Source organism: Pinus tabuliformis, chromosome 6 (genome assembly GCF_031772625.1).
Source record: "Pinus tabuliformis cultivar Carrire ecotype Pingquan chromosome 6, CPIR1, whole genome shotgun sequence".
Taxonomy (NCBI): Eukaryota; Viridiplantae; Streptophyta; class Pinopsida; order Pinales; family Pinaceae; genus Pinus; species Pinus tabuliformis.
Genome location: NC_142292.1, coordinates 382,474,087 through 382,502,056, shown reverse-complemented (window position 1 = coordinate 382,502,056; position 27,970 = coordinate 382,474,087). Strand labels below are relative to the sequence as shown.

Below are 27,970 nucleotides of genomic sequence, written 5' to 3'. Positions count from 1 at the left end.
TGCCATGAACATGTTATTCTCTCCTTCTTGCATGCTTGCAGTTACGATTTTATCTACCAAAATCTTGGAATCGACCTCCGCTCAGATCCATGATGAATTTCTTTGGTGGCTGCATTAGTGAAATTAATGAAGATATGATGATAATCGTGTGGAAGTACAGGCGAACTGGCGATAAATTGGTCTCAAATCTGGCTCTTGTTCCATCGAGGAATGAGTTTGTTATGTGCATCACTCCACCACCTCCGTGGCCCGATAATCTGGTAATTGCTCTGTCTCTGATTTCCATTATGGCGTCCAAGCATTCATACTTCAGGAAGCTCTGCAAAGAGCTTTGTCTCCGATTCTAGGCATTCTTCCTCGGGGCAGCACAATTGCGGGCTCCACACTTCAGTTCGTGGGTATTTTGGCTTAAGGGGCTCTCCACCTCTCAAAGCACCTTGGCAAAGCCTAGTCTCTCTCACAAAGTTGTTTCAGACTGCCACAAGCTCCTTTGTGTGAAGGTATTTCTGGATTCCCCAATTTCTGTTTGCAATTCTATAGTAGTCAGAGCCATAATGGAAACACCTCTAAAGTTGGCTCCTATCTTGTCACTCAGGGCTATAATTCTCGTTTCTTGGAGCTGTTAGAGACTTGGTCGTCAGTGGTTTATTGATATTTCCTTTTAGTTGTCTTGTGGAAGCCTTTGGCTCAGAGGAAATCAATTAAATTTGGGTCTAAAGCCTATCAGTCAATTCCTCTCTGCCTTGGGAACCCGAAGGAGTGTTTATTAGGACAACTCAGTACACTATATTGTTTGGGTCCTCGGCATCACCAACAGGAGCTATGTCTCTGCAATTTTGATTCATCTTTTTGTTCTACTAAGCTTTCTTCCGAATACTGTTGGTTTGGGGTGGTCGTGCTCTTTCTTTCATGAAGTCTGTTGCAGTCGAAGTCTTTGCTGATATACCAACATGAGCAACAACTCCAATTCCGAGTCTTCTTCGGCAGTTAGCCCATGTTCCCATTGTTTATCCGCTCATCAAGCCCTGGTGACAGCAGATTTTGATTTGCAATTAAAATTTTGTAATATGTATCACACTCAAGTTGAACATGTTATTAAAATCTTGGCCCTCCAGCATCAGATTTCTCGGTTAGAAGATGAAGTGGACGCGCTCAGGTAATTATCATTGTAATATTCCTAGGGAATTTTTTCAGTAAATAACAAAGCATACATAGACATAAAAACCACAAAAATCAAGCACATAAATCAATCCATAAATTTGCACCAAAAATTGCGTTGTTGAGCCATTTTCTTATAATATAAAGAGGGTACAATATGGTGCTGGAAAGAGTGTGAAAATTTATAATCTTCACATCAAAAATCCTAATGCAATCACTAGTTTATCATCTCCTACTTCTTCTTTACATTCAACAAGTTATTTAATTATTTAAACAGCAATGAAAAACACTATTGCAGACTACACATATATACAGATCATGAACTGAAATAAAATGAGACAATCACATAAGGGACACCATTATTTTTGGAAAATCGTCCCCGAAAAAACCCAATGCGGGAAAACCAGTGTAGCATATAGAGGGTTTGTATTATTACGCAGATTTCTAAATACAACTAGAGTGCCAATTCTGGCTCCAGAGAATAACCTGGCAGAAGTACCTCTATCTAGAGACAAATATTTTGGCGAATCCAGCAACTGGATGATCAAACCCCACAGATCACAATGTTGTCCCCAGTGTTGGGCAGCAATGGCTGCTCCAAGTTCTGCGCTGGATCTGCGTCACCTCCTCTAGGAGTTGCATCACCCTCTCAGTGAGCCTTCCTTGCTCAAAAGTCAATATGTTGAACTGCTACTCTCTCTGCCCCACAGAAAACCCCAACGCTGCCTCTAAGGCACTGTGTCAGCCCCTCTAGCTTCTACGTCACCCTCTCTAGAGTTGCGTTGTCTCTCCTAGTGCTGCTCTGCCTCTCTGTTATGTATTCTCGGCCTTGGACTGAAGTCCCTCTGCCGAACTACCCCTCTCATTGCAACTCAGATCACTAGCTCGATTTTCTCAGCAAACCTTGCCCTAGAAAAATCGAACTCTTTGATCTAACAGTGTCTCCAACTGACCCTCAAGCCTCCTCTTATACTTTAACTGTTGATGAATCAATGGCCGAGATTAAGTCCCTAATCAACGGCTAAGATTAAAACAGACTTGATCCTCGTCACTTAGAAGTTTCTCACCCATATTCTCATTAATACCCATTAATATTTTTATTTTCCTAAGTTTAGACTTAGGAACCCATTAAAAATATTAATTATTTTAGTAACTCCTCGTCCGGGTGGAATTTCTCCAAATGATTTCTGGGCTCTGGAGATCTCATGTGTTCTAGCCCCTCCACAAAATTTCGGAGCTAGAGCACATCTGATGCTACCCAAAATCAACAGAGTGCAAGCTAAGCCCAAGTGAATAATAAGAAGTCCCTCTCAAATATGTTGCTCCTCTCTCTTGGCTCTGCGTTGAACTGCCTAGAAAATAAGTTGCATGTTGTCAAGAACTGTTGCTAGGGCCTCCTCCGGTGCTCAGAAAATTATGGGGAATTAACCCTGGTCTCTCCACCAAATACCTAAAATAACCCACAAAGGAATTGGCCGATGGTTGACCTTGAAATTTTGGCCCTCTTGTCCCTCTATGGCTTTGTTGTTGGGTAATTCGACCCACATGTCAATCCTGCTGCAAAAAGTCCTCAAAATGGCTGCAATCTCCAAACAAATACTCCCCCGGGCTCCTCCTCAAATCTCAATCCCAAACTCCCTTGACTCCTCAACCCCCAAGCGTACCTCCTCCAAGAACTGCACAGTCCCTAGCTGTTGTCGTTGAACCTCTCCAAAAACTCGCACTCCCCACTATTGGAATGAACTAGAATAAATGGAACTCCCTACTTGGGCTGAAACTCGAATTCCATCGAAGCAGGGGTTGAGATTTTCGCTCAAAAACACTCGTGTGCTAAACAGCACTTGCAGACTTTGCTTCAGGTCAAGCGTGCTATGTCAAAGACGATTTTTCTTAAAGATAAATGAATGCCAAAATAAGTGCCTTTCCTTCCATTTTGTCAAAGTGCCTCCAACATGCCCACATGGGCCAAGCGCAATTTCCTCCCACCGAATTTGCTCCAATGCATGCGTACTTCCCATGTGGGTCGCAATCCTCCATGGGTGGTCCCCACGCTCCACTAGAGGTTCAATGTTCCCCTTCCAACTCTAATGTTTGGGCTTGTGTTTAATCAAAAATCAATGTGGGTCCTCTCAACCCACATTTCCTAAGTGCAAACATGAATTAAGTCAAAATTGGCCAAAATTGATATTTCACTTAGCAATAATGCTAACTGGGAATATCACAGTCCTCCCCGCCAAGACGTTGCTTGTCCTCAAGCAACTGTAATCAAGGATGTTGAAGTATCTACTCCCTTACCCAAGTGGCATCCTCATCTGGTAGGCTCCTCCATCTGATCAAAAACTCCTTGATGACTCTGTTTCGCAAATGCCTCTCCCGGGTGTCCAAAATAGCCTCTAACTCCAGAACTAAGTGCCCCTCATCGTCCATAGGGGGTAGCTCTATAGCTATTGTCACCTACTGCCCTAACACCTTTTGCAGGCAAGACACATGAAAAATGTTCTGCACTCAACTCCCGGGGAGTAGCTCCAACTCATATGCTACCCCCCCAACTCTTCGAGTGACTCGGTACGGCCCATAAAAGCGTGGTTTGAGCTTCTTGGCGCCCTTCTACTTAAGTGATGACTGCCTGTACGACTAAAGCCTCAAGAGAACCAAATCCCCTACCTCAAATTGTCTCTCAACTCTGCCCCTATCTGCATAAAGTTTTTGTCAGTTCTGTGTCATCCGCATGTTGTCTTTGAGAGCCCGCAAAATGTTTTGGCTCTCCTGTATCCAATCCTTGGCCCTAGGGGCCTTGCTATCTCCAAACATCACATCAGCAAAAGATAATGCATCATAACCATATAGGGCTCAGAATGGAGACATACCTATGGACATGTGGTACGTGGTGTTGTAGCAGTACTCTCCCAAGTGTAACCACTGTATCCATGCTCGCTAATGGCTCATCACATAGTTACGCAAGTAACCCTCCAGCCATTTGTTAACTATCTCCGTCTGTTCGTCTGTCTGGGGGTGATAACTAGTGCTCAGAGTGAGCTCAGTGCCCACCAGTCATAATAGCTCCTGCGAAAATCCCCCGATGAATCTATTGTCCCAGTCACTGACAATGGTCTTCGGAAGACCATAGAGCCAAAACACCTCCCTAAAAAATAATCCGGCCACCTATGAGGTTGAGTACCAGGCTAAGATAGCAAAGAAATGTGCAAACTTTGTCAACTGATCCACCACCACATAAATGTAGTACTTGCCATGTATTGTGGGCAACCAGGTAATGAAGTCCATCGAAACACTCTCCCATTTCCCCTCAAGGATAGGAAGAGGTTGTAGCAACCCTGCAGGGTGTGACAGCTCACCCTTGTGCCTCTGGCACGTGTCACACTCCCTGACATGCCTCAGAACGTCATCCTTAAGGCCCCTCTATGCAAAATGCTCTCTGATGGCCCTATATGTCTTTGTGGACCCCTGGTGCCCTGCTAGTGGTGAGTCATCGATAGCCTGTAAAATACTCTCCCTCAATTGGGAGATGGGCACCAAGTAAATTCGGTCTCTGAAGTAGATCACCTCGTTCATCACCCTGTACTGGTCATCTGCCACCACCCCATCAAGGAGCTCACATGCAAATCGGTCCTTGGAGTACTCCACCAGTAATTGTGCCCTCCAATCCAGGGCAATACTCATCAATGCAAGGGTAGTCGGTCTCCTGGACAATGCATCTGCCACCACGTTGTGCTTCCCTTTAACATACTCAATGTCATAGTCGTACACCTAGAGCTTGCTCACCCACTTTTGCTACCTCCTCTGCAACTGCTTCTGCTCCAAGAGGAATTTGAGGTTGTTGTGGTATGGCTAGCATCTCCTTGTCATAGGTGGAGCCCAGACTCTCGTGGGGGAGTAATTTCTGACTCTCGAAGGCCATGGGGTGCCCTCCTTGTATCAACATTGCACCTACACCCTCTCTGGATGCATCACACTCTAGCACAATGGGCTGGGTGAAATCTAGAAGTGCCAATACAGGACAACTGCTTATGACCTATTTGAGGCGCTCAAAATCCTCCTGCACGGTATTGTCCACTCAAAGGCCCCCTTCTTCGTCAAATCAGTGAGGGGAGTTGCCAACTAAGAGAAGCCCTTCACGAACTTCCTGTAGTAAGTGCAAATGCCCACAAATCCCCTCAACTCTATCACATTTTGGGGCTTTGGCCAATCCGGGATGGCCCTGATCTTCTCCTCATGGACCCTCACACCGTCCTCCCCAATGATGTGCCCTACGTAGAGCATCTCTTTCAAACTGAACTCGCATTTAGACAGTTTCGCGTAGAACTGTTGCTCCTCCAAAATACGCAACATTGTCTCTCAGTGTTGCAAGTGCTCCTCCCATGTCCGGCTATAAATCAAGATATCATCAAACAACACCAACACAAACTTCTGCAGCTGCCCACAAAACACGTGGTTCATGCAGGATTGGAAAGTGATAGGTGCATTGGTTAGACCTAAAGGCATAACCAAGAACTCGAAGTGCCCATAGTGGCACCTGAAAGCAGTCTTAGAGACATCTTGGTCCCTCATCCTAATCTGGTGATACCCTGAACGCAAATCAATCTTGGTGAAGAACTTCGCCCCCCTCAACTCGTCCATCAGCTCATCTATGCATGTGATGGGGTAACAGTTCTTCATGGTCTTCTTGTTAAGGGCCCTGTAGTCAATGCACATGCTTAGGGACCCATCCTTCTTCTTCACCAGAACAACTGATGAAGAAAAAGGGATGGAGTTGGGCCTGATGTCCCCAAGTACCAACAGCTCATGAATAGCTCTCTCTATCTCATCCCGGTATGCCTTGGGATGTTGGTAAGGGGTAGTAATGACGGTCGGTGCCCCGGCTCCAGCTCAATGGTATGCTCAATCCCTCGGTCAGGCGGTTGACCCAGTAGTATGTCTCCAAACACTACTGGGTACCTGTCCAAAATGGCCTATATATCCGGGTGCGGTGGCTTGGGTTGATCCCCAACCTCTGAAACCCTCAACTCCACAGCCCACTCAATGTCCCCATGTGTCTCAGATCAGCCTCCATCCTGTGGGCTGAAACAGCCTGTGGAGGGTAAGAGTGCATACCCCGTAGCAAAACTGGTTTTCCATCTGGCCCTGTTAACTCCATCTCCAATTTGCTCCAATCAATAGTGACTCTGCCAAGCAAGGAGAGCCACTAGACACCCATCACCACATTGGTGTCTGACACATCCACCACGAAGAAGTGATCTATCACTGAGTAGTTTTCCATGGTCACTGTCAAAGCTGGAACATAACGTATGCACTGCATGGTTCTGTCCCCTGGTACCAGAACCGAAAAACCCTCAAACTCATCGATTGTGATACCCTTCCTCTTGACCATCTGTGCATCAATAAAATTGTGGGTAGCCCCACTGTCCACTAAAATCGAGACACGATGCCCTTGATCCTCAAAGTCAAAAACTTAGGTACCCAACGTAAAGATGCAAGGACCCCTCCTAATGGAGCAAAAGGAGCTCCCCCTAGTGGAGGTGGGGGTGGTGGCCACCCCACTCTGTCTGCATTGCGTTGTCATCTCCACCCACCTCCAAATCTGCATCATCCTCCAAATCATTGTCAGAGAAAACCTCAATGTAGTGGGCCTTGCCCGCTGTGCATCTATGGCCTGGAGCCCATGGTTCCTGACAAGTAAAACACAACTTCCTCCTTCGGAGGTCTCTCCGGGTCTCCTCATCCAACTGTCCACGCCCCTGGTTGGCTCTCGGTGGTGGAGCTCTAGTGTCTCTTCCCCTCTGCTGGAAGCCCTGTCTAGGTGGTAGTGGTGCTCTAACCCTCAGTAGAGCATCCTGCAAATCTCGGGCCCTCCCCACTGCGTCCTGCAAGGTAGTGGGTCTGTTGGACTTCACCAGTCCCTTTAGTGGCTCTATTAGCCCCTCTATAAACATGAAGACCCTCCTGGACTCCGATAGATCTGACACCATCACTGATAGCCTCAGAAACTCCAAAATGTAGGCCTCAGCGCTCTCGGTCTGCTTGAGCCTTGTCAGCTCCCCAAAGTGCTCCTCCGGATCTTTCCTCTCAAAATGCTCCAACACTCTGCTGGTGAAATCCATGTAGGTTGTCACCCCAGCATGTCTCATTGTGGTTAGCCCATGGAACCACCAATCATGGGCTTCACCCTCCAAATGTAGCGTGGCAATTTTTATTGCCCCCCTCCGTCATCTAATTTAGCTAGAAGTAGACATCGAGCTTCTCTACCCACGCTCTAGATGAGCTCTTAGAAGAGCCATAAAAAGTTGGGAGAAACAGCCTCCCATAGTACGCTGCAAATCTATCCATTGCGTGTAGTTCCCCCCACTACAACCCTTGGGCCTATTATTTCCCTTCAACTGACAAAAGTCTCTGAAAGTAATGGCTTCCCTGAATTCAGGTCCATGGGACTGATACTCCAAGAAATAGTTCTGCATAGGCAACTCCCTTTGCCCTTGCTGCCCACCAGCTCCAGATATCAAGAACATGGGAATAGTGGGGATCTAGGTGGTGTGTTGGGAATAAGAGGCATGTTGAGGTTAAGGGATGTGTGGTGCTGTGAAGTACCAGAGCCTTCACCCAACTGGAATTCCCCTTGAATTCCCTTACCCTTATTGTTGCTACAATTTTGTTGCCTTAGTTCCTCAATACTCTTGGACAGGTCCTGTACTGCCTTCAGCGAATGATGAGCAAACTCCTCTTCCTTACTCCTCCTATCTCCCTCATTCTCTACCATGTTTGTTTCCACAACCTACATTCAGTTATCACAGGATCTGGAGTAATCTGTAACTGCCTTTCTCTACTCTTGTACCTCTATCTCTGGTAAGTCACGTTTCGCTTATCCTCTAGTGTCATAGATTTTGTTGCTCCCACAGGCTGAGCCAAGTCTATCAGTTGTATACCACTGTAATATTCCTAGGGAATTTTTACAGTAAATAACAAAGCATACATAGACATAAAAACCACAAAAATCAAGCACATAAATCAGTCAATAAATTTGCACAAAAAAATGCGTTGCTGAGCCATTTTATTATAATATAAAGAGGGTACAATGTGGTGCTGGAAAGAGTGCACCTGGGCTTGCTCAAGGAAAGCTAGCTAAGCCCAAGTGAATAATAAGAAGTCCCTCTCAAATATGTTGTTGCTCTCTCCTGGCTCTACGCAGAACTGCCCAGAAAATACGCTGTTGGTTGTGAAGAACTGCTGCTAGGGCCTCCTCCGGTGCTCAGAAAATTATTACCGCCAGATAGATTTCTCTATCGGGTGAGCCAGTTTGGCACCCAGTTGTACTCAAGAAAATATGCTTAATAATAAAACCCTTAGAACTGTTGCACCAGTTTTCCCAAGTTGGGTTTTTCCGGGGACGATTGTCCAAAAATTATGGTGTCCCTTGTGTGTTTGTCTATTTCTTTTAGTTGATGATCTGTAGATGGTTGAGACTGCATTATGTTTATTTCAGTATTTATATGGTTAAATAACTTGTTTAGTAATTAAACAAGTAGGAGAAATAAACCAGATAGGGCAGGAAAATTTCTAATGGGTTAGACTTAGAAATTTCAACAGGTTGAGCTAGGGTTCCTAATGTGGTTCCAGGTTAAGCAGGGCTCCCTGATGTTGTTCTGGATTGAGCTAAGCTCTCCGATGTTGTTGTGGGTTGAGTTGGACTCCCCTGTGATGTCAAATTCTTCTTCTTCTTTGGATTCAAGATCGTTCAACAGATGGAGATGAACTTGGATGAGACATGTCCTAATGACGATATCGAATTACTATATTGATGCTCCCCTATGATGATAACTAAGATGAATTTCCCTATGATGATTCCTCTTCAACAAATGATCAAGTTATGTTGAGATATCATGTCTTCAAGATTGGTAGGGTTTCAATATGAGATGGGTCTTTACTTTAACAGAGTTGTTTGTGTTGAAGTTTCTAAGTTTACTTAGTTAGAAACCATCCATGCACTCTATCTGATTTATTCCTACCTGCTTGTTATTTATTTTTTTCTTAACAAGTTATTTACAATGTAAATACTGAAAAAAACACCAGTGCATGCTCAACATATTACAGATCAGCAACTAAAAGAAACAAGAACAAACACACCATATGACACCATTGTTTTTGGACTAATGTCCCCAGAAAAACCCAATGTGGCAAAACCGGTGCAGCTATCTGAGGGTTTTCTTATTAAGCAATATCAGAGTACAATTTGGGTGCCGAAACTGGCCTACCCAACAGAGAATTTCCTTGGCAGTAATACCTCTCAGTTTCTGACAAATCTACCAACTGAAACCCCAAACACTCCTTCCGGCAGCTACTCAGCATCAATCTGCCTCTGAAACCCTAGCATCTGCCCAATCTGGACTGCGTCAGCCTCTCCTAGCCCAGCGCTGGCCCTGCGTTAGCCTATCTTGGCCTACGTCAGCTCTTTGAGCCTCTACGTCAGCTACACTGGCCCCTCTGGTGCTCTGTGCAGCACTTAGCTGCCTCTGCGTGAGCACTGGCTACTCCTGCGTCTCTCTCTCTCTAGTTACTATGCTGCTCTCCGGCACTATCTCTGCCTCTTTGTCTCTCTGTACTCAATGCCCCTCAGCTACTCTCCCGATCACTGATTCTATCTCTCTTAGCAAACCCCACTCTAGAGAATAGAATGACTGATCACTCTGGTGTGTTCTCCAAGTGACCCTCAAGCCTCCTCTTATACTTTTCTTGTTGACATCTCAACGGCCGAGATTAAGTCCCTAATCAACGACTAAGATTAGATCTGGCTTGATCCATGTCTTTTGGACCACTCTAACACAAATTCATATTAATACACATTAATATTTTATTTTCCCTAAGTTTAGACTTAGGGACTCCATTAAAAATATTAATTATTTTAATATCTCCTGATCTGTTTAGAATGTGCCCAAGCCCTTTCTGGGTATTGGAGATCTCATATGCCCCAACCTCTCCACTAAATTTTGTGGCTAGAGCACATCCGATGCTACCCCAAATCAATAGTTTGTCTTCTCTAATCTCAAATTTGCTCTCTTGAGATTCGTCATGAGACATGAAGCTTATAATTCTGATAGAAATTCGTCCCTAGCTGAGAGGGAGTGTTAAATTTATGAGGGAGCTTGGGGAAGAATTTCCCTTGATCCCCTAAAGAGAATTCGAATTCGTTGGCAAAGTTTTATTTTGAAAATAATTATGAAGGTGTCTAATTTTAAATTATTAGTGTCTCTCGCCATCAATTTTCAAAGTCGTCCTTGGAGGTAGAATCTTTCTAATTTGAAATTTAAAATCATTTTGAAGTTCGGCGTCATGTCGGCCTCCTCCAAAGGTTATGACCCTTCGAACATGACAATAAACTACAAATATGCCATTGATTTGATCTTCAATCATATACTTTTCGGATAGAAGGATTAGTCTGAGATTTTCGGTGGACTAGGGTTTTTTGTCTGAGGATATTTTGGTCTCTCTCTTGCAAGATTTCTAGACTATTCGCTCTTGTGAAAAGCTCTTTATAATGCTCAGATTTTCACTCCTATGAATCTCTATGATCCTCATATTTTCGTTCATATGAATCTATTCATAATGATCATACTTTCACTCTCCTACGGATGACTATCTTCAGAATTCTTGCTCTGGTCAAGGGATTCATATCACAGTGTTTGCTCTTGCATTGGTCTCAATCTATCGATATGGCACAGGTCTCTTGTCACAATCTTTGCTCTTGCATTGGTCACAGTCTATCGCTCTGGCACAAGCCTCGCTTATGGGCTCGTCATTCAGTGTACATAACTTTACATTCTCTCGAGTCTCGCTCTTACTCATGCAACGGGATATCACTCAAGCCAATGTTTCACTCATATAGCATCACAATTTGTATGGCATCTCAGTTTGTATAGCATCACGGGTATGCTCTTAAGATATGATCTCGATTGGTCTTACATCTTCGCAATCTTGCTTCACTACATTTTGTTGTATCATGATCTCGGCAAATGACTTCTTGATGTATTCTTGGTATCGGTCTCAGTCTCTATGTGATTGGTATTGGTCACGCTCTCACTATCCTGAATGGTATATGATTACGTTCTCGATTCTTGACAACATTGGTATATGGTCTCCCTACAACGTTGTTAAGTTATATGTACGCGATTTCATTACTCAGTGTTACATTTATATGCATGGTGGCATCATTGTATAGAAGTATGTATGGTATTGCATAGAGAGTTATATATCACAACCATGATCCTTTGTATTCTGCTACAGTGGCATCTATGTTTTGTGATATCTCCAAGAGATATGCAGAAACCCTATCTCTCAAAGAAATCCTAATCATAATATATACAAAAATGAGACAGTGTTGGTATGACTCAACGTTTTGATTCAACAGTATGATAGTATGGTTAGTCTTGATACTTTGGCAGTATTAGTATCTATGCATTGTAACCTAAATGACAGTATAACAAGATTTATCGATGTATCTTGTTCACAAACGAAGTTGTGAACAAGCCTTGTATAGGCCTCAGGAAGCATGATGATATTTTGTACCTTGTTCCTCTTAAACTTTCAATGACAATCAATTATAGAAGAAGAATTTGGATGGGTTTTCCCCCTTGTGTGGTTTTTCCCTGGTCTGTGACCAAATCTTAGTGTCTCTATCCATGTGTGCTTTTTCTTCTGATGTTCCTTTTATATCCACTGCATTGTTGTTGATATTGTTCCTTTCTACATAATTGCATATGCAGTAATAATGGTAAAATATTGTGGGGTGAATTCAATGAGTAAATGATGTAATGCAATTATCAAAGCAAAGAACAATATAGCCCTAGGAGAAAATTAACAGCTCCACAAGGCACAATTCGGATCACACACCAGAAGAAATCTTCTGCTCATCTAGACAAAGAAGATAAGAGACAGGAAGGACGAAGTTGATCAAGCAAACCAGCGTCTCCTCTCTCTATTTGTTTGACCTTGCACGTATGATTTCTCTCTCCTTCTTTGACCTCTCACGTGTCACAGAAAGGTCAAGTTTTTGTGGGCATATCAGAGCGGAAGGATCAAAATTTTTGGGTGCAAAAGTACGCAAAATTCAGCCCTAGTAGATCAAACCAAGCCAAGTTCAGTGAGCCACAGATTGACTTGTCAAGAGGGTAGTTTGACCAAGTCTGAACAAGGCTATGTTGTTGGCCAGTTTGACTTTATATTTGACATGAAGAATTAGATGCATCTCTATTAAATTGAATAATTTCTCTAAGGAAAAGGTTGTTGTGTTTTTCCCCCAAGTGGGTTTTCCCAGGGTAATTCTTGTGTTGTCTTTATGTATCACGGTCTCTTTGTTATCTCTATTGTCCTACTACTTGTTGTGGTTGAATTTATGAAGTATAATTGCTTAATAGTAAATAAAAGTGCTAAAGAATATACTTATATCACTGGAAGTAATTATTAGTTTCAGAAATTAGTGCTTGTATCCTTTGCACTTGAAAAATCAACAATTGAATACCACTAAAGAGCAAGAGAAAGGTTGTTGAGGTGACAAAGGCAACCCTTTTTCTTGTTTCCATAAGGTTTAGTCCTACCGAGTGAGGCTTTACATCAAGCCTACTATATTTTGTAGCAACAAGCCCCAAGATGACTTTTTTATTCTTATCATCTGAGTAACAACCTTACAATGAAATGTGTATACATGCAAGCACTAGATGCACAACCTCAAAATATCCTTTGATCAGTTTAGGTAGTGCCTCGTCAACTTTAGACATAGACAGATCACCACATTACGCGCATTGGTAGGATTTGCCAACTATACCATTTACAAGAGACCAAGTCAAGGAAGCACCTCATTTTCAAATGTCCCATCTATTATGGGATCAGTGGGAAGTTATATTGCCTTTAACTAGGACTTGAGGCTCCCTCTCCACAATTTTCAATGATTTTAATGATAGGTGTCTAGCTCTTTTTATCAAGGAGGATTTTAGACTAAGGGCTCAATCCTGACATGGACCTATGTGACCAAATCCCTTCAGGAAGATTCATCATTTCAAATACAATATAAATGAGACCTCGAGTTTCCTCTCAACCCCACCCCAATGACAAGTTAACTAACCTCGAAAAGACTTCTAAGGAGTTCTTGTTCTATACAATAACACAAGCATGAGCAAATCAACGGACAAATCATCTCTAGAAAGCACCAAAGTTAAACTCATTCTACATAGAGTTCTACTCTTTATGTCTATTCAAGTAGCCATCTTGCAATTGGGCTTCTTCTCCCCAATCTTGGATGTTAGGCATGACAAACCCCTTTCCTCTAAGGATGCTCCCAAGATTACGTAATGAAACCCCCTTGGCTCAAGATATTCACTAAATGAAATTATCAAATACTACATCAACACCTTTGTAGTGATTGAGTAGCCTTTTCTCTTCCCACATTTGACCTATCTTTCCAATTTTTCCTTGACAATGAACATCTACTCTGTATATATTCCATTGTTATTGCTTCTACAATTATTCTTACTCATATTGGCTAGTTACTTAGCACTTTTTATGTTTCACAATATCTAATTTAGATAGAGATAATTAGGAGATGCTTGAGCACTACCACTCTTTTGTATCTACTTTAGATGTGCTTTTGAGTCCCATTGACCTACGTTTGTGATCATTTGTTAGACATTAATATAATTATCTTATCTTGACTAATGATCTACATCAATATTATTCTTTGTATATATTTTATGTTTCTACCCTATGTATGTTTCCATCATTTCTTAAGTGACTGCTTTGTATTCATCTTCACTATCAAGGCTTCACCCATTATGAGTCGCAGCATTAAATGATGCATCAATTTACAATTTTGCAAGAATCAGCACTTTATTCTCACTCGTTTTGTTGTTCTTTCACTAAGCAACTGCCTCACATTGAAAGTTGCAACCTATGAAGTTCACAAATTTTGTCTATATAATATAAATCTCCTATGATGATCATTATCACTCTTTTTGTCAAGGTTCTTCACCAAGCAACTACCTCATGTCAAAAGTTGCAACCTATCATGTTCATAACGTTTGTCTACTTCATGAAAAAAACATCCTAGGGTAAATAGTTGCATCTAATAGTGTAAAGGATGTTCAAATGCTCTATAATATACCCAAATTGGAGGAAATAGCAGCCCTAACCACACTTTCTAATACCAAATGGTCATCTCAAGGAAATCATACATATCATCTACGTCAAAACCTTCTTTCATAAACCCACTCCCTCACCAATGTCTTCTCTTCGATAACTTGTCGCTCTTCATTTAAGCAATTACATACACCATTAAAAGATCACCTATCACTTTTATTGCTGAAACAACTTTTACAATGTAATGGACTACCTTAGTGACCAGTCACAACAATCACCAATTCTCTAGGAGTAAGCCCTAATGACAAGTTCCTCTCAATTCAAGCATATTTTTTTTAACTACTTTATTATAACACTTCATTGTAACTGAAGTACTCATTCAACATTTCTCCGTACAATGATTACAATCAAATATGGGAGTAATATACTAATCAATGGAGTTAAGATCGTTTCCTTGGCAAAGACTTCTTTCACAGGTACTTGCTTTCTTTACTTTAACAAATCTCATCTAATCCCTAACTTCACTCTTCTTTTGCATGTTTCTAGGTCTAATCTACATCAACTCTTATTCTCGATTTTCTCTACAACACATGCAACATATTCAATTGTAATTATCTCTCTACTTTTACCTCCCATCACCCATAAAAAAGTGCAGGTCATAATGTCATGCTAGCAAAACCCAACATAAACAACCTATAATAGTGTTTGAAAACCTAACTTCCTTCCTAATCCCATGACAATGCAACTATTGTCTTCTTTGACTTAACAAGACTTTGACTAACAGTCTGTAGAATTTCAGTGGCAAGATTTGTAGGACAAAATCTCTCAGCACTAGCTACATTGAAAATTTGTTACCTTGCCACTCATGACTATATGTAGCTGACAAGTCGGTGTTCTTAGTCATCTGTGAAATCATATCAGACAGCCCTCTTTCTCTTTAAAATAAGTCTAGAAGCTACAGGAACAAACTAGGAAAATTCATTTTTAATTTTCGAGCTTTCTCAAAATGTTTAGCCTTGCTTCTTGCTCACTCAAAGGCTCCACAAGAGATGAGTTATTTAAGATGGTGAGGTCGAGGGGATGTGAAGCTTCAAAAACCTTTGGAACGCTCATTCATCTTTCAAGTCTAGGGCGCTTGGTTCGCTAGCACTCAACAACAGTATAGGATAGGAGGATGAAAAGATTCAAAAATATTTGGAAAGCTCATTCACCTTTCAAGTCTAGCATGCTTGGTTGGGTAGCTCAACAAAAATCTCGCAATGAAGGATAGGCTCCATCTCTATGGATTCATTAATTGCATGATATAACAATAGCAAAAAACAGTTAAGCATGTCAAATGGGGATGATATAGCAATGAGGAAGACTATATATGGGGCATTATACTTTTATGCCCCCGTTCCAATAGAAAGAGGTCATATTTGAAGAAAAGTGGATGATTAGACAAGCAGGAAAAGATTATATGGGGGGACTATACATCCATCAAGCATCTCCTTCTTGTGGAAAATGTGTTGTCAAACAACCTTGAATACAGATGTTACCCTGCCACACTTGGGTAAATTGTCAGCTTGTTGATCAGATTTAGATATTTAGTGTCATACTATAATAGGTATTTCTTTTTTTAAACTAGACTGCATTGCAATGGACCAAAGCAGACATGTGGCCTCTTCTTGCCTATGCTGAGAGGTGAAACTTGTCGAGATTTGCACCAGTACACACACCACACAATAATACACACAAAAAATCTGGATAGAATAATAAACGTTCATATATTAATGACATTGCAACAAGTACATGAACAGAAACTGAAGATAGGCTACAAAAATTACATATGACCACTTTCTCCAGTCAGTCTTCCATTATTACATCAAATAATCAATAAATAGCACCCTAGGTTGGTTATGGTGGTCTAAACCACCCAACCAAATAACCTAAACATACAAATACTCAATCACTAACATTAATTATCTAATAACATAAATTTCATATTCTAATCTTATGTTGTAATAGGAGGGCTGTGGTTCAATTCTGGCCCGAATGTCTTCTGATTCTGAGTTGTTATCTAGTTTTCTCTCCTTCAGTTTCCGTTTCTTTGAGGTAATATTTGTTAGACTTCAAAGAGCATGCTCCTTTTTCCCCCAAAGCTTGCAACTTTATTTCCAATGCCACAGTTCAGTGCTGGAATTTTCTTCCTTGTTGCTTTCCCTTTTTTGGAAAAGGAAATTACCATCCCTTTTGAAAACAAAAAGAAACATGAGTACAAATTGTATTACTTAAACTGCATATCTTGGATGATTGCTCTTACATCCAGCGAACCTTCTCCTAACTGAATGGACTTAAAATTTGCAATACTAGAAATAAATTATCAGCAATGTTTTAATAGGAGGCTGAGTTTCAATCTTCACCACAATGTCTTCTAATTCTATGTTCACATATATTCCCTCATTCATTTTCCATCTCTTTAACCCTATCAATCTTTGTTATTTTTCAGTAGCATATTCCCTTTTTCTTCAATAGCTTACAACTATTAAGTCAATTCCACAGCTCAGTGCCGCAATTATTCTTCGGTTTTAGACCCCAAAGAAAAAGCAACTCAAGAACAAGCCCAAAGCATTCAAAATTTAGGAAAGACTAAACCAAAAGGGGCGAGATATATCAACCAATGTATTGCACTTATTGAATGGGAGGATACTCAGCTTTAGCTTCAATAAATAAACTTGTAACAAAAATGCATATAGATCTATAGTGTACAACATAAAAAGCCTTACCATAATATTGAACTCATTGAAATCACAGTGGATGAGACCGTGTTCTGCCAGTCGAACAATTAGGCCAATTATAATATTAAATGTTTGTTTTGGATGTTGCAGCTGCTTAACTTGGACCCTGGAAAACCATGCAACAGAGACTTTTATAATCAGATTTTTGTGCTGTAAATACGATTAGGTGAAAATAAGAAATTGAAATCCAATTCAAAAGGAAAAGAGAACTAGAGACAGCAAACTCCAATTTATTCACTGCAAACACGTAACCGTTTCAACCTTAAATGAAGAGTTCAAGCAAAGTTACAGACAAACATATAGTTACACTAATCCAAAATTAGTCAAAGAAAGCAAACTCCCACAATTTGATTGGTGGACTAGTAATCATCTTACAAATAAATAATAACTGTACTAAAGAGTCACGATGTTCAAAAGCTGCCACCAGATGAGAATGGGCATCATGGTGAAAAGCACAATGTGCTATTATAGTATTGGAATGCAAAGCAGAATCAAGGCTGTGAACAGATACTTAAGTGAAATATTGCATGATGTGTTATAAAAAAACACTCAGCAACAATTTATGAGGAAAAGTTATGTATTCGAATACATAGCAGAATCAAGCCTGTGAACCCTGAAAATACATAGTAGACAAGTAGGCAATCAACATGAAGAAATTCTTACAGAGGATAACCTGGAACAAGAGACATCAGAACACAATGTCGATTACAGTCTACTGCATTAGGAACTGGAAAACCGTGTTCTTCAAGGGCCTGCAAATTCAATGCATAAAATTGAGATTGGCTTTAACAAGCATACACATATTTTTAAAACTACAATACTTTCTACCAATCAACAAGGGAAAAAAATAGAAATTGAGCATACAAGCATCAGTGGCAGTGTCAAACCCCAAAACAGAGACAATGAATAAACTAACCTTCATAAAGGCAAATTCTTTAAGAGCGGCAAGTCTTGATAGGTAGAGCCAATTATAGCTGTTTCGATGTCTTAAATAGTCACGCTTAGATTTAACAGCTCTAAACGATGTCCGACCCAATCTGTGCAATTTCATTGCCAATGTTCTACCATCTTCTGTGGCAACCTCGAAAATATCTTCATAGAGAAGAGATACAGATACTTAAGTGAAATATTGCATGATGTGTTACAAAAAAACACTCAGCAACAGAGAAAAAGCCATGTCACACATTGCCAAAAATAGTTCCAAGAACAGTGATAAAGAAGCAAAACAAAACAGCACACAAGACAAAACTAAATAGAAATTGCTGCAAAATGCCAAACAACTCAACTCACCTAACAAAATCAGCTAATGTCAATACAACATAGTGTAATTCGATGATTTGTCATGGAATGGAAAATCCTTGATTTAATCTTTTAAAAAAAATTATATAATTTATATTTTTTCATGTCAAAGTATTATAGAGATTTGACAACTTGGCACTCCATTATTGGTTAACCAAAATGTATGGGTTCAACAGTGTTTATAAGTTACACTATTTTGTGATAAAATCCCTAAAATCTATCAAATAGATCAATTTTTAGTAAAGAACTGGAACAACTTGAGAAATTGTGGACAAAGTAAGGGAGAATAACAAGCAAGTTAAAAAACACTCAACAAGTTATAAAATCCCAAGACAAAGGTGTTAGTTTGTGTAACTCAAGAAGACCACCCACTGTCACCATAGTAGCTCTTTAACTTTTGGGTGGCTCTTCTCCAACACAAGGGGGATTCCCTAAAAGAGGATTGCTAAGGCTATAGAATGGAGGCTATAGAATGAGTAAATGAATGATATGAGAACAAAAAGGTTAAGGTAAACCCCAAGACCAGTGCCAATCTAACTATGGGCTTGTTACAGCGAAATCTAGCACCAAGTGCAAAGCCTCACTAGGTGACCTAAACAATGTGCAACCCACGGAACTGTTACCACAGTGACCTCAGCGAATACTCCCATCTCTTTAGTGAAGGACACAATCCAACACATCGGAGGCTTCCCCAATAGGGCTTGGAAATCAAGTAATCCAATGATTTTAAGCTAAAAGTGCCCCTGACGATCCTAAGATAAAAATATCTGCTAGATTTGGGTATGTCAAATTAGGGTTTTCAAAGGATGAAAGTGTAAATCCAAGATTCGGATTCAAAGGACCTATGGTTCAATCTAAAGGCTAGGGTTAACCTAATGAGTCTCAGATAGGTTGCCCAAACACACAAAATCAAGAAAAACTCGAGGCTGCTATAAACTAGGGCTTTGGGACAGAGAATTGCACCAAAACTAATGTTTATAACAGCAGAAAATTTAGCTGTTAAAAATGTATAAAAATTATATGGAGTGAAAGCTAATTTTAAAGGCAAACTAAGGACAAATTTACAAAAATTCTGACGGTTAAATAATATATAATAACCAATAAATATGAGACCAGCCCTAAAAAATTTGGAAGCTTGTGGTAGCTTTGGAAGGTCTTCTGCAGAGACTTGGTGTCTTAGCATGTGAAAAATGATTTATTGCTTCTTTAGGTGCTTGCTTGGTGGAGTAAGTGATTTATTTCTTCTTTCCTAAGTCTAACTTAGGAAAAGTACAATAATTAAAGTCAATTAATTATTGTGGACTATTAAGTCATTTTTGAAGGATAAATAATTTAATTATTTAAGTAACTTAGAAATAATCTTAGCCTCGAGGGTTAGCTCTATTGGTCGAGTTCTCATTCCTAAAGCACCTCGCTAATGGGAAGTCACGGGGTCAATTCCCCTCAATGCCCTTGTGGTTAGGCTCTGCTAATAAGTCGGCGCGATGTGATCCCTTCGGGTGGATCTGCCCAGATATTTTCTCGGGAAAAACTTACAAATAATCTCAACCATTGATCTCCAAGATCTTCTAGAAGGGAGATTAGGGTTAGGGATTTGGACTTAATGAAGATTATAAAAGAAGCCTAGAGAAGAGGTGAAGATATAAGAACACAAGAGAGACTAGCAACTTTCGCATTTTTGGGAAAGACATTTTCTCAAGAAGGAGATCAAATTCTCTGGAGTGTGAGGCTCAATTTGATTGAGGAGAAGGAAGAAGAATACAAAGATAATTTTGAGGTGTTTCCAGGAGGTCATTTTTTTGGGAATTGGAGAGACTGAATTGCTGAAGTGAGAAGGTGGCGTAGTTGCTAGGGTGGTTGATTTTCCAAGGCCAAGTTGTGAGTACACAGAGGCCGAGTGAGAGTTGGGCGCAGAGGTCGATTTTCTAGTGAGAGGTAGGCTAATTTTCTTCAAGCCGAATTTCTTCAGAGGTCGATTTCCAGTTGGTTGAATTTCCTTGGGAGGAATTATTCCAGTGGGGCCAAGTTGCAGGTTCCAGACTCCAATCACTATATTTTTCTTTGTAAATTCACTGTGGGTTGAAACCTTGATTTTCTAGATTAATAAATGACAGAGAATTGTTGTGGGTGAATTATTTCTATTGCAATGTGTGATTGATCTCTCTGATTTATTTTCGCTGCATATATTTCTAGATGTTAAAATACCAGTGATTTTATTTTTTGATAATTCAAGATTTATTTTGCTAATTAAATAAATTGCTAGGAATAAATAATTGTTGTGAGAAAATAAATTTGGGCTGGTATTAGGAGGTTTAACAAAAATTGATTGAAAATGCATGCCAAACCTTGAATTAACTTCTCTAATGCATCTTTAAACAAGCCTTGACCCTAGGGCATACATCAACAAGCCATTAAACGGTAATAACACAAGATTTTGTTGAAATTTAACCCTAATTTACCCAAAAAAAAAAAAGAATTTAGGGTTTTAAAAGAATGCCACAAGCGGTAAAGACTAGTGCCTGATGAATCTAGAACAAGTGGAGTCTAAGATACAAACTACTCTATGGTTTCTTTTAGAGTAATTCTAAATCTAAACAAAACTAGGGCAAATAAACTAACTTACCCTAGGGTTTGCAATTTAGTTTCTCAATCTTCGGAATGATAAAGGGAGGGGGGAAAATACTCTCATCAAATCCTTGGAGGAAAGGCTTAGCTCAACAAGGAATAATGAAACAAATACCAAATAAACTAACTTAGTGCAAGAACATACATCCCATGGAACATAAAACGAAAACAAAGCAAACAAACTTACACCATGCAACATCTGAGATCCACAATATGCATTCATGATAAGAGATCACATCACATCCAAGATTCACCCAAGAAAAAGTCACTCTACTAGTGCTCCATTGCACACTAGAGAGAGGAGCTCATTATTGAACAAGTATAATAATCCATGTGTGACAATGATCCAAGGGAAATTGATTTCCCTTTATTTATATGAGGGTAGCCAAGTCAATTTTCCATAAATTAGACTAAAAATCCCTAAACTATAATTAAATCCATGATACAAGTGTTGGAAATACGGTAGCCATGGTCGTTATCTTCATCATGTGAAGAACGAGAAAAAATTAAATTTGAATTTTACCTCCTAAAATATTTAAGTCAGCCTCATATTGTTTAAGTTGGCTAGGCCCCTTGGAGGCACCCATTCAACCCCCTTCTAAGACTATATAAAGAAGACCTCTCCTCCTCATTTTGGATATTGGCTTGTGTATGGATTATCTCTATTTTGCAAAGACAATAGAAGGAGAGGAGGCCGAATTCTGTGGAAGAAAGGAAGGAGGGCTGAATGGCTTGGCACTTGATCTTATGTTACTAGTTAAGATGTTATTTTGATGTTTTATTTCTAGATATTTGATGAACTCTGAACTCTCTCTCTCATAAGAAAAGATTTTTGGGTTTTCCCCTTGCGGGTTTTGCCCTGCCCTTAGGGCTAATTTTTTGTGTCTCTTGTCTCATTGTCTTATGGTTATTTCACTGCTCTTTCATGTTTATTGGTTGAGATTTTCTTTTGTATAACTACTTAATGTTATTGGATATGAAATTGATGCTAATTGTTCATCAGAAGTAGTTATCATCTTGAAAAAAATTGATTCTAGCTTGTGCCCTAGAAATCTAACAACAAGATGGATAGGTCACAAGCCAACCCCTAAAGATAGCCAAATTAATGAAATAACATAAAATTACGCCTTGGTTAGCCGACAAGTGAGTCTAATGCCGTCCAAAGGTGATGTCATCATCCACAAGGGATGCCTCTCCATGAAAAGGTGCAAGGAACAACTTAAGGGACATGTCTTATCCCCTAAGTCATGGATCTCCATTCAAATGAGGTGGTATATCACCAAAATAGCCTTCTAAAACCATGTTATCTTTAAAAAGGGCTCACATCATCATCAAAAAAGGAACTAGGAAGACGACCTCAAGGAATAACATGACGTAATGAAGGTAGGAGGTGCATCTACCTCTCCAAAGGGGTCCCAAGTGATCAACACCAACAAAGTACAACGTCCATCAATAAGATACAATGCCAACCCGAGGGTATGCAGTCATCTCACAGGTGCACCTTCTCATAATTCAACGCCCTAGCTCCAATACTCAGTGTCCAAGGTCCTATGGCTAGAGGAGGGTCACATCATCAATGCAAAGTCATAATCAAAGCCAACACTCCTCAACAAGGCTCCAACATCCTTTATCAGACGTCCTACATCATCAAGGAAAGGGGACGAAGATGCCCTCCAATGCGTTGGAGGAATGCCACTTAATCCTCAAGGGATTCTAGATGCACCTATAAGAATCATCTAGTCAATACTCAAGGAATCAAGTGAGATCAATGCTACCCACCACTTCGGGGGTGATATCCCTAGGAGAAACAATTTCTCCAAGATGGTCCTCAGCCGACAGCCAGCAACCCCTTGCAACCACAAACTAGCTCGTTGTGTCATTTCTTCGCCACCTGAACCAGCCATGTGGTCCCTCACCCATCTGACTTGATCATATGTTTGAAGGTGGGCCTCCCAAACCTAAAGGTATGTCTTGTCATTTGGCAATTAAGTATTGAGCTTACTTATCATGGACACTTCTGGGCATGAACTAATGGGGGGATTCAACAGAAACAGTGGACTAGGTCTGTGCTTCTGTCCCCTAGACCTCTTTTGGATGTTACCCTTGGATCTTGGTCCCGTGGGATCTCCTTTGTTGACAATTTCGTTTTAGGGTAGTACTACATGGGAAACCACAATTTTGGGTGCATGGTCTCATTCCCACATCCACATATACCACTCCCCTTCCATTTATTATAGCCCCATTCATAGTCTTTCCCACTTGGGTCCACATTTCCTCACTGGGTCCACACAGGGTTAGCCTCCCCTTTCCCTTGCCCCCACCTTGGGTAAGGCTTGGAACGATGCCCCGGAGGTTGAAGCAGCTGAAAAGAAAAAGTAAAAGCATAAATGGCCACATTCAACAGGAAAATGTACCACAAGATGCAAAAGATGGTCGGGACAAATATATTTAGCACGTGGGCAAAAGCCAATACATGAGCTCTACCCCATATCCATGGCCATCACCCTGGTTCCATAGGCCCTAGATGAGCCTCTTTTATCATTCAGGAACCCATGATTGTCCCAACCCCTGGTGGGAAATGAACTGCCCTGTAGGAATTTACAGGGTAAGTTCCTCAAACAGAGCACCAAAGGACACTACTCACAAACAGATCACAGATCAATACACCAGTATTGTTGACGTTGTTAAAACCCTCAAAGAGGGAAACAGTCCACAGCGTAAGCCAACAAGGCCACTTCAGGCAATTTATTAATAAAAGAATGAAAATTTGCATAAGCTTCTCTCATGAACGATTACCCTACAAATGACCCTCCATACTCTTTAAATAGAGATCATGGACCAATCGGGTGTTAAGCCACGGATCAAGTGTCGGTAATACCAAGGAAAGAATGAACCATGAGATCACTACATATCGTGACCGTCAGATTGTAAGTTACAAAAGTACATAGTAAAGAAACACACTTTACCTAACTCTACACTAGACCAAGTTATACTTTAACTATTTCCTGTGTGTCGAAATATCCTAACATCCCCCCTTAAGAACAACTTGGGATAGGATTGAAGGATGTACAAATATGACACAATAGGAGAAGGAAGGAGGCATTAGAGCCTATCCCCCCTCAGTGACAACTTCCTGAACTCCAACCATAAATCGAAGTTTAGTAAACTTCGCCTCTGTGAGAGCCTTTGTAAAGATGTCTGCAACTTGATCATCTGTTGAACAATATTGCACTTCAAGAACATCGTCATGAATGAGCTTTCTGATGAAGTGCATGTGCAGTTCAATGTGTTTGTTGCGCTGATGTTGGACTGGATCTTTGCATAGTTGAATGGCACTTTGATTATCACACCAAAGTGTAGTCGGATGTTGTCGCTGAAAGCCAAACTCTGATAGGATCTGACGAAGCCACAGGGCTTCCTTACTGACTTCTACGGCACCACGATACTTTGATTCTGCTAAAGAAAGAGAAATGGCACTTTGTTTCTTGCAAGCCCATGTAATAGGTCCTGAACCAAGAGTGAACACATAACCTGCAGTAGACTTCCAATCATCAGGGTCACCAGCCCAATCGGAATCAGTGAAACCAACCAATAGAGGAGATGCTTTGGCACTGTAATGAATCCCAAACTGAACTGTACCTCAAACATAACGAAGTATTCTTTTAGCTCCTTTCCAATGACTTTCATGTGGGTTTTGCATAAACCAAGCAATAAGGCCAATAGCAAAGGAAAGGTCAAGACGAGTATGGGTCAGATACAAAAATTTTCCTACAAGTTGACGGTATAAGGTAGCATCAACTTCAGGGGAAGTACAAGTGACTGAAAGTTTGGCTCCAGAATAAAAGGGAGAAGGGGTTGGCTTACAGTCTTCCATGTGACAATGGTGTAGAAGATCACAAGCATACTTGGACTAGGAAAGGGAAATACCTTCCTTGGATTGCAAGACTTGAAGACCAAGAAAATAATGCAAGTGTCCTAAGTCTGTCATTTCAAACTTCTTTTTAAGGCTGGACTTCACATGGTTTATAAGGTTGGGATCACTACCAGTAAGGATAAGATCATCAACATAAAGAACAAGAATAATAAGAGACTTGCCCACTTTCTTGGTGTAGACAGTATTGTCAGAATGACACCTAGAAAAGCCAGTTTCTAAAAGAAAGCTATCCATTTTTGCATACTAAGCCCAAGGAGCTTGCTTGAGACCATAAAGGGATTTCTTAAGCCGACATACAAGGCTGGAGTTTGTGTGTATAAAGCCAGTAGGTTGTTCCATATAGATTTCTTCATGCAAGTCCCCATGCAAGAAGGCAGATTTAACATTCATCTGATGGACTTCCCATTTGAAAGAGGCAGCAAGGGAAAGAACAAGGCGGATAGAGTTCATTTTGGCAACAAGGGAGAAGGTTTCAGTATAGTCAATGCCTTCAACTTGGGAAAAACCCTTAGCAACAAGATGAGCTTTATGTTTATCAACTTTTCCATCTGGTCCATACTTGGTTCTGTAAACCCATTTGCATCTAACAAGTTTTCGTCCCTTTGGTAGAGGAACAAGATCCCATGTATCATTTGCCAACAATGAACGATATTCTTCATTCATAGCTGCATCCCAATCTGGATGGCCAGAAGCTTCTGCAAAGGTGTCAGGATCATAATTCGTTGAAGCTTGAGCCAGTAAAGAAAAGGCTCTATCGAACTGAGAACGTGTACGTTGTTGATCTGTAGGATCACCGGCAAGAGCGCCTGCTGCATCCCGAGTAGCACGGACCCATTTTGGAAGTTGAGGAGCTAAAGGAGGATCCTGAGAAGGTCGGGGAGGATTGTCATCCTTGCTTTCATCATCTGAAGAAGAAATATTTTCAAAAGTAGAAGAGATAGAGAGAGGTGGCACATCCATAGAACTAGGCTCGTAGGCCGATATATTTTCAGCAAACTTTACATCTCTTCTAATGATAACATTTTTGGACTTAAGTGGAGTAAGTCTATATCCTTTGACATCTTCAGAATATCCAACAAAAATACATTTTTCACTCTTAGGTTCTAAAGCTTTATGTTTCTCATCTGGAATATGGGCCCATGCTTCACTTCCAAAAACACGAAAGTGACTTACATCTGGTTTAATTGAGCTCCATGCTTCTTCTGGAGTGATATTCTTTAAAACCTTAGTAGGAGTGTGATTTATTATGTAATTTGCACAGTTAATTGCTTCTACCCAAAAATTAAGACTAAGTCCTTTAGATTGAAGCATACAATTAGCCATTTCCTTTAAGGTGCGATTCTTCCTTTCAGCTACACCATTTTGTTGTGCAGTATATGGAACAATATGTTGCATTTGAATTCCATTCTCAGTGCAAAAGTTGATGAATTTGTTGTAAACATATTCTCCGCCATTATCAAATCTTAGCTTAAGAATTTGATGTCCAGATTGTTTTTCAACAAAGGCTTTAAAGGCCAAGAACATGTTAAATACTTCACTCTTGAGTTTTAAGAAGTATACCCAAGTGCGTCTAGAGAAATCATCAATGAAAGTTAAAAATACTTGTAGCCAGAGAATGAAACAACTGGAAGTGGACCACATAAATCACTATGCACAAGTTGTAAAGGGGCTAAGGCATGCCAAGAGGCACGTTTTTCAAAACTATCCCGATGATGTTTTCCGAGTACACATCCGGAACAAACACCACCTCTACAAGATACCATTGGAAGACCTATCACCATATTTTCTTTACATAGATTCTAAAGGAAGCGATAGTTTAATTGACCAAATCGCTCATGCCAAAGTTTGCTCACTTCATCATTATGAGCAACAAATACCCAGGGAAGATTTGATGACCCAAAGTTGTTAAGCTTATACAACCTTGTAGAATCATCAGCAATGCCAGTAGCTAAAATCTGTCTAGGATCTCTTAGGTCCTTAATTACAACATCGTGAGGTGAAAATTCAACGATTTTACCTTCATCTGAATGAGTTATCTGATGTACAGATAGAAGGTTGCAAGATAAAGTTGGAACACATAATACATCATTAAATTGACCATTGTCTATATGAACAGTTCCAGTCCCTACAACACTAAGAGATCACTCATCACCAACATATATATTTTTGGTGTTACAATCATTTAAAGAAGAAAACATGGCTTTGTTTTTGGCCATGTGATAAGAAGCTCCAGAATCAATGAGCCACTCATGAGAATTAGAAGAAGAAGATACATTTAGTGCATATCCAGACCGAGATGTTTGACAACCACATGCAGAAAGTGTTATTCCTGAAGATGAAGTTGAAGTTGAAGAGTGCTCCAAATGGATGTTATGCTTCTTCATTGCTGCTTCCAAGGCTTCCATCTTCTTAAAGAATTTGGATTCTAAGTGGCCATCTCGATTACAAAAGTGGCAATGTCTATCAGTCTTCTTCCCTTTGTTTTTATTTGCCTTATCATTTTGTTGAAATGATTTTTCATTTTGAGGCTGAAATTGCTTAGGACCCTTGTTTGGTTTAGGACCATTCTTTTTAGGATATAGCTTCTTAGGATTCTTTGAATTTGGTTGCTGTTGGGCGGCTAAGGCTTTCTTAGAAGAGTTTCCAAGATTAAGAAGACCAAGGTATAAGAGTTTTTCTTGTTCTCTTATTCAAGAATCACAAAAGGAATCAAAGGAAGGGGACTTGTAGTCTTGTCCTTGAAAAATGAAGGCTTCTCTTGTAAAATGGAAGGTGGAAACAAACACAGAGTAGGCTAGTCCCAACTTAGTAAGAATGGAATAGATAAGGTTACCATCTTCTTTCTTAACTTTAACACCTTCCAAAAGAAGTCTAAGGGTCTTGAACTTGGACAAAAAATCTTCAATGGAAGAAAAATTATTGGGGTCCAATGTAAGCAACTCATTCTCGAGTTGATGGCTCTAAGTTCATTTTTAATTCCAAAAACTTTAGTGATCCGTTTCATTGCTTCATTAGGAGTATCAAGTTCTGCGATATGGAATCTAAG

At 40.3% G+C, this 27,970-nt stretch overlaps 1 protein-coding gene across 2 annotated transcripts in view; it reads right to left on the bottom strand.

Annotated features, from left to right (window-relative positions):
* Positions 1-27,970, bottom strand: part of LOC149258917 (serine/threonine-protein kinase rio2-like) — a 233,179-nt gene that overhangs the window by 112,328 nt on the left and 92,881 nt on the right. For both annotated transcript variants that reach the window (XM_089416735.1, XM_089416745.1), the window contains 3 exons: positions 17,983-18,158; positions 17,730-17,818; positions 17,055-17,172 (listed from right to left, as the gene is read on the bottom strand). In XM_089416735.1, coding sequence (XP_089272861.1) covers positions 17,055-17,172; positions 17,730-17,818; positions 17,983-18,158 — 383 coding nt within the window. The remainder of the gene's footprint in view (positions 1-17,054; positions 17,173-17,729; positions 17,819-17,982; positions 18,159-27,970) is intronic.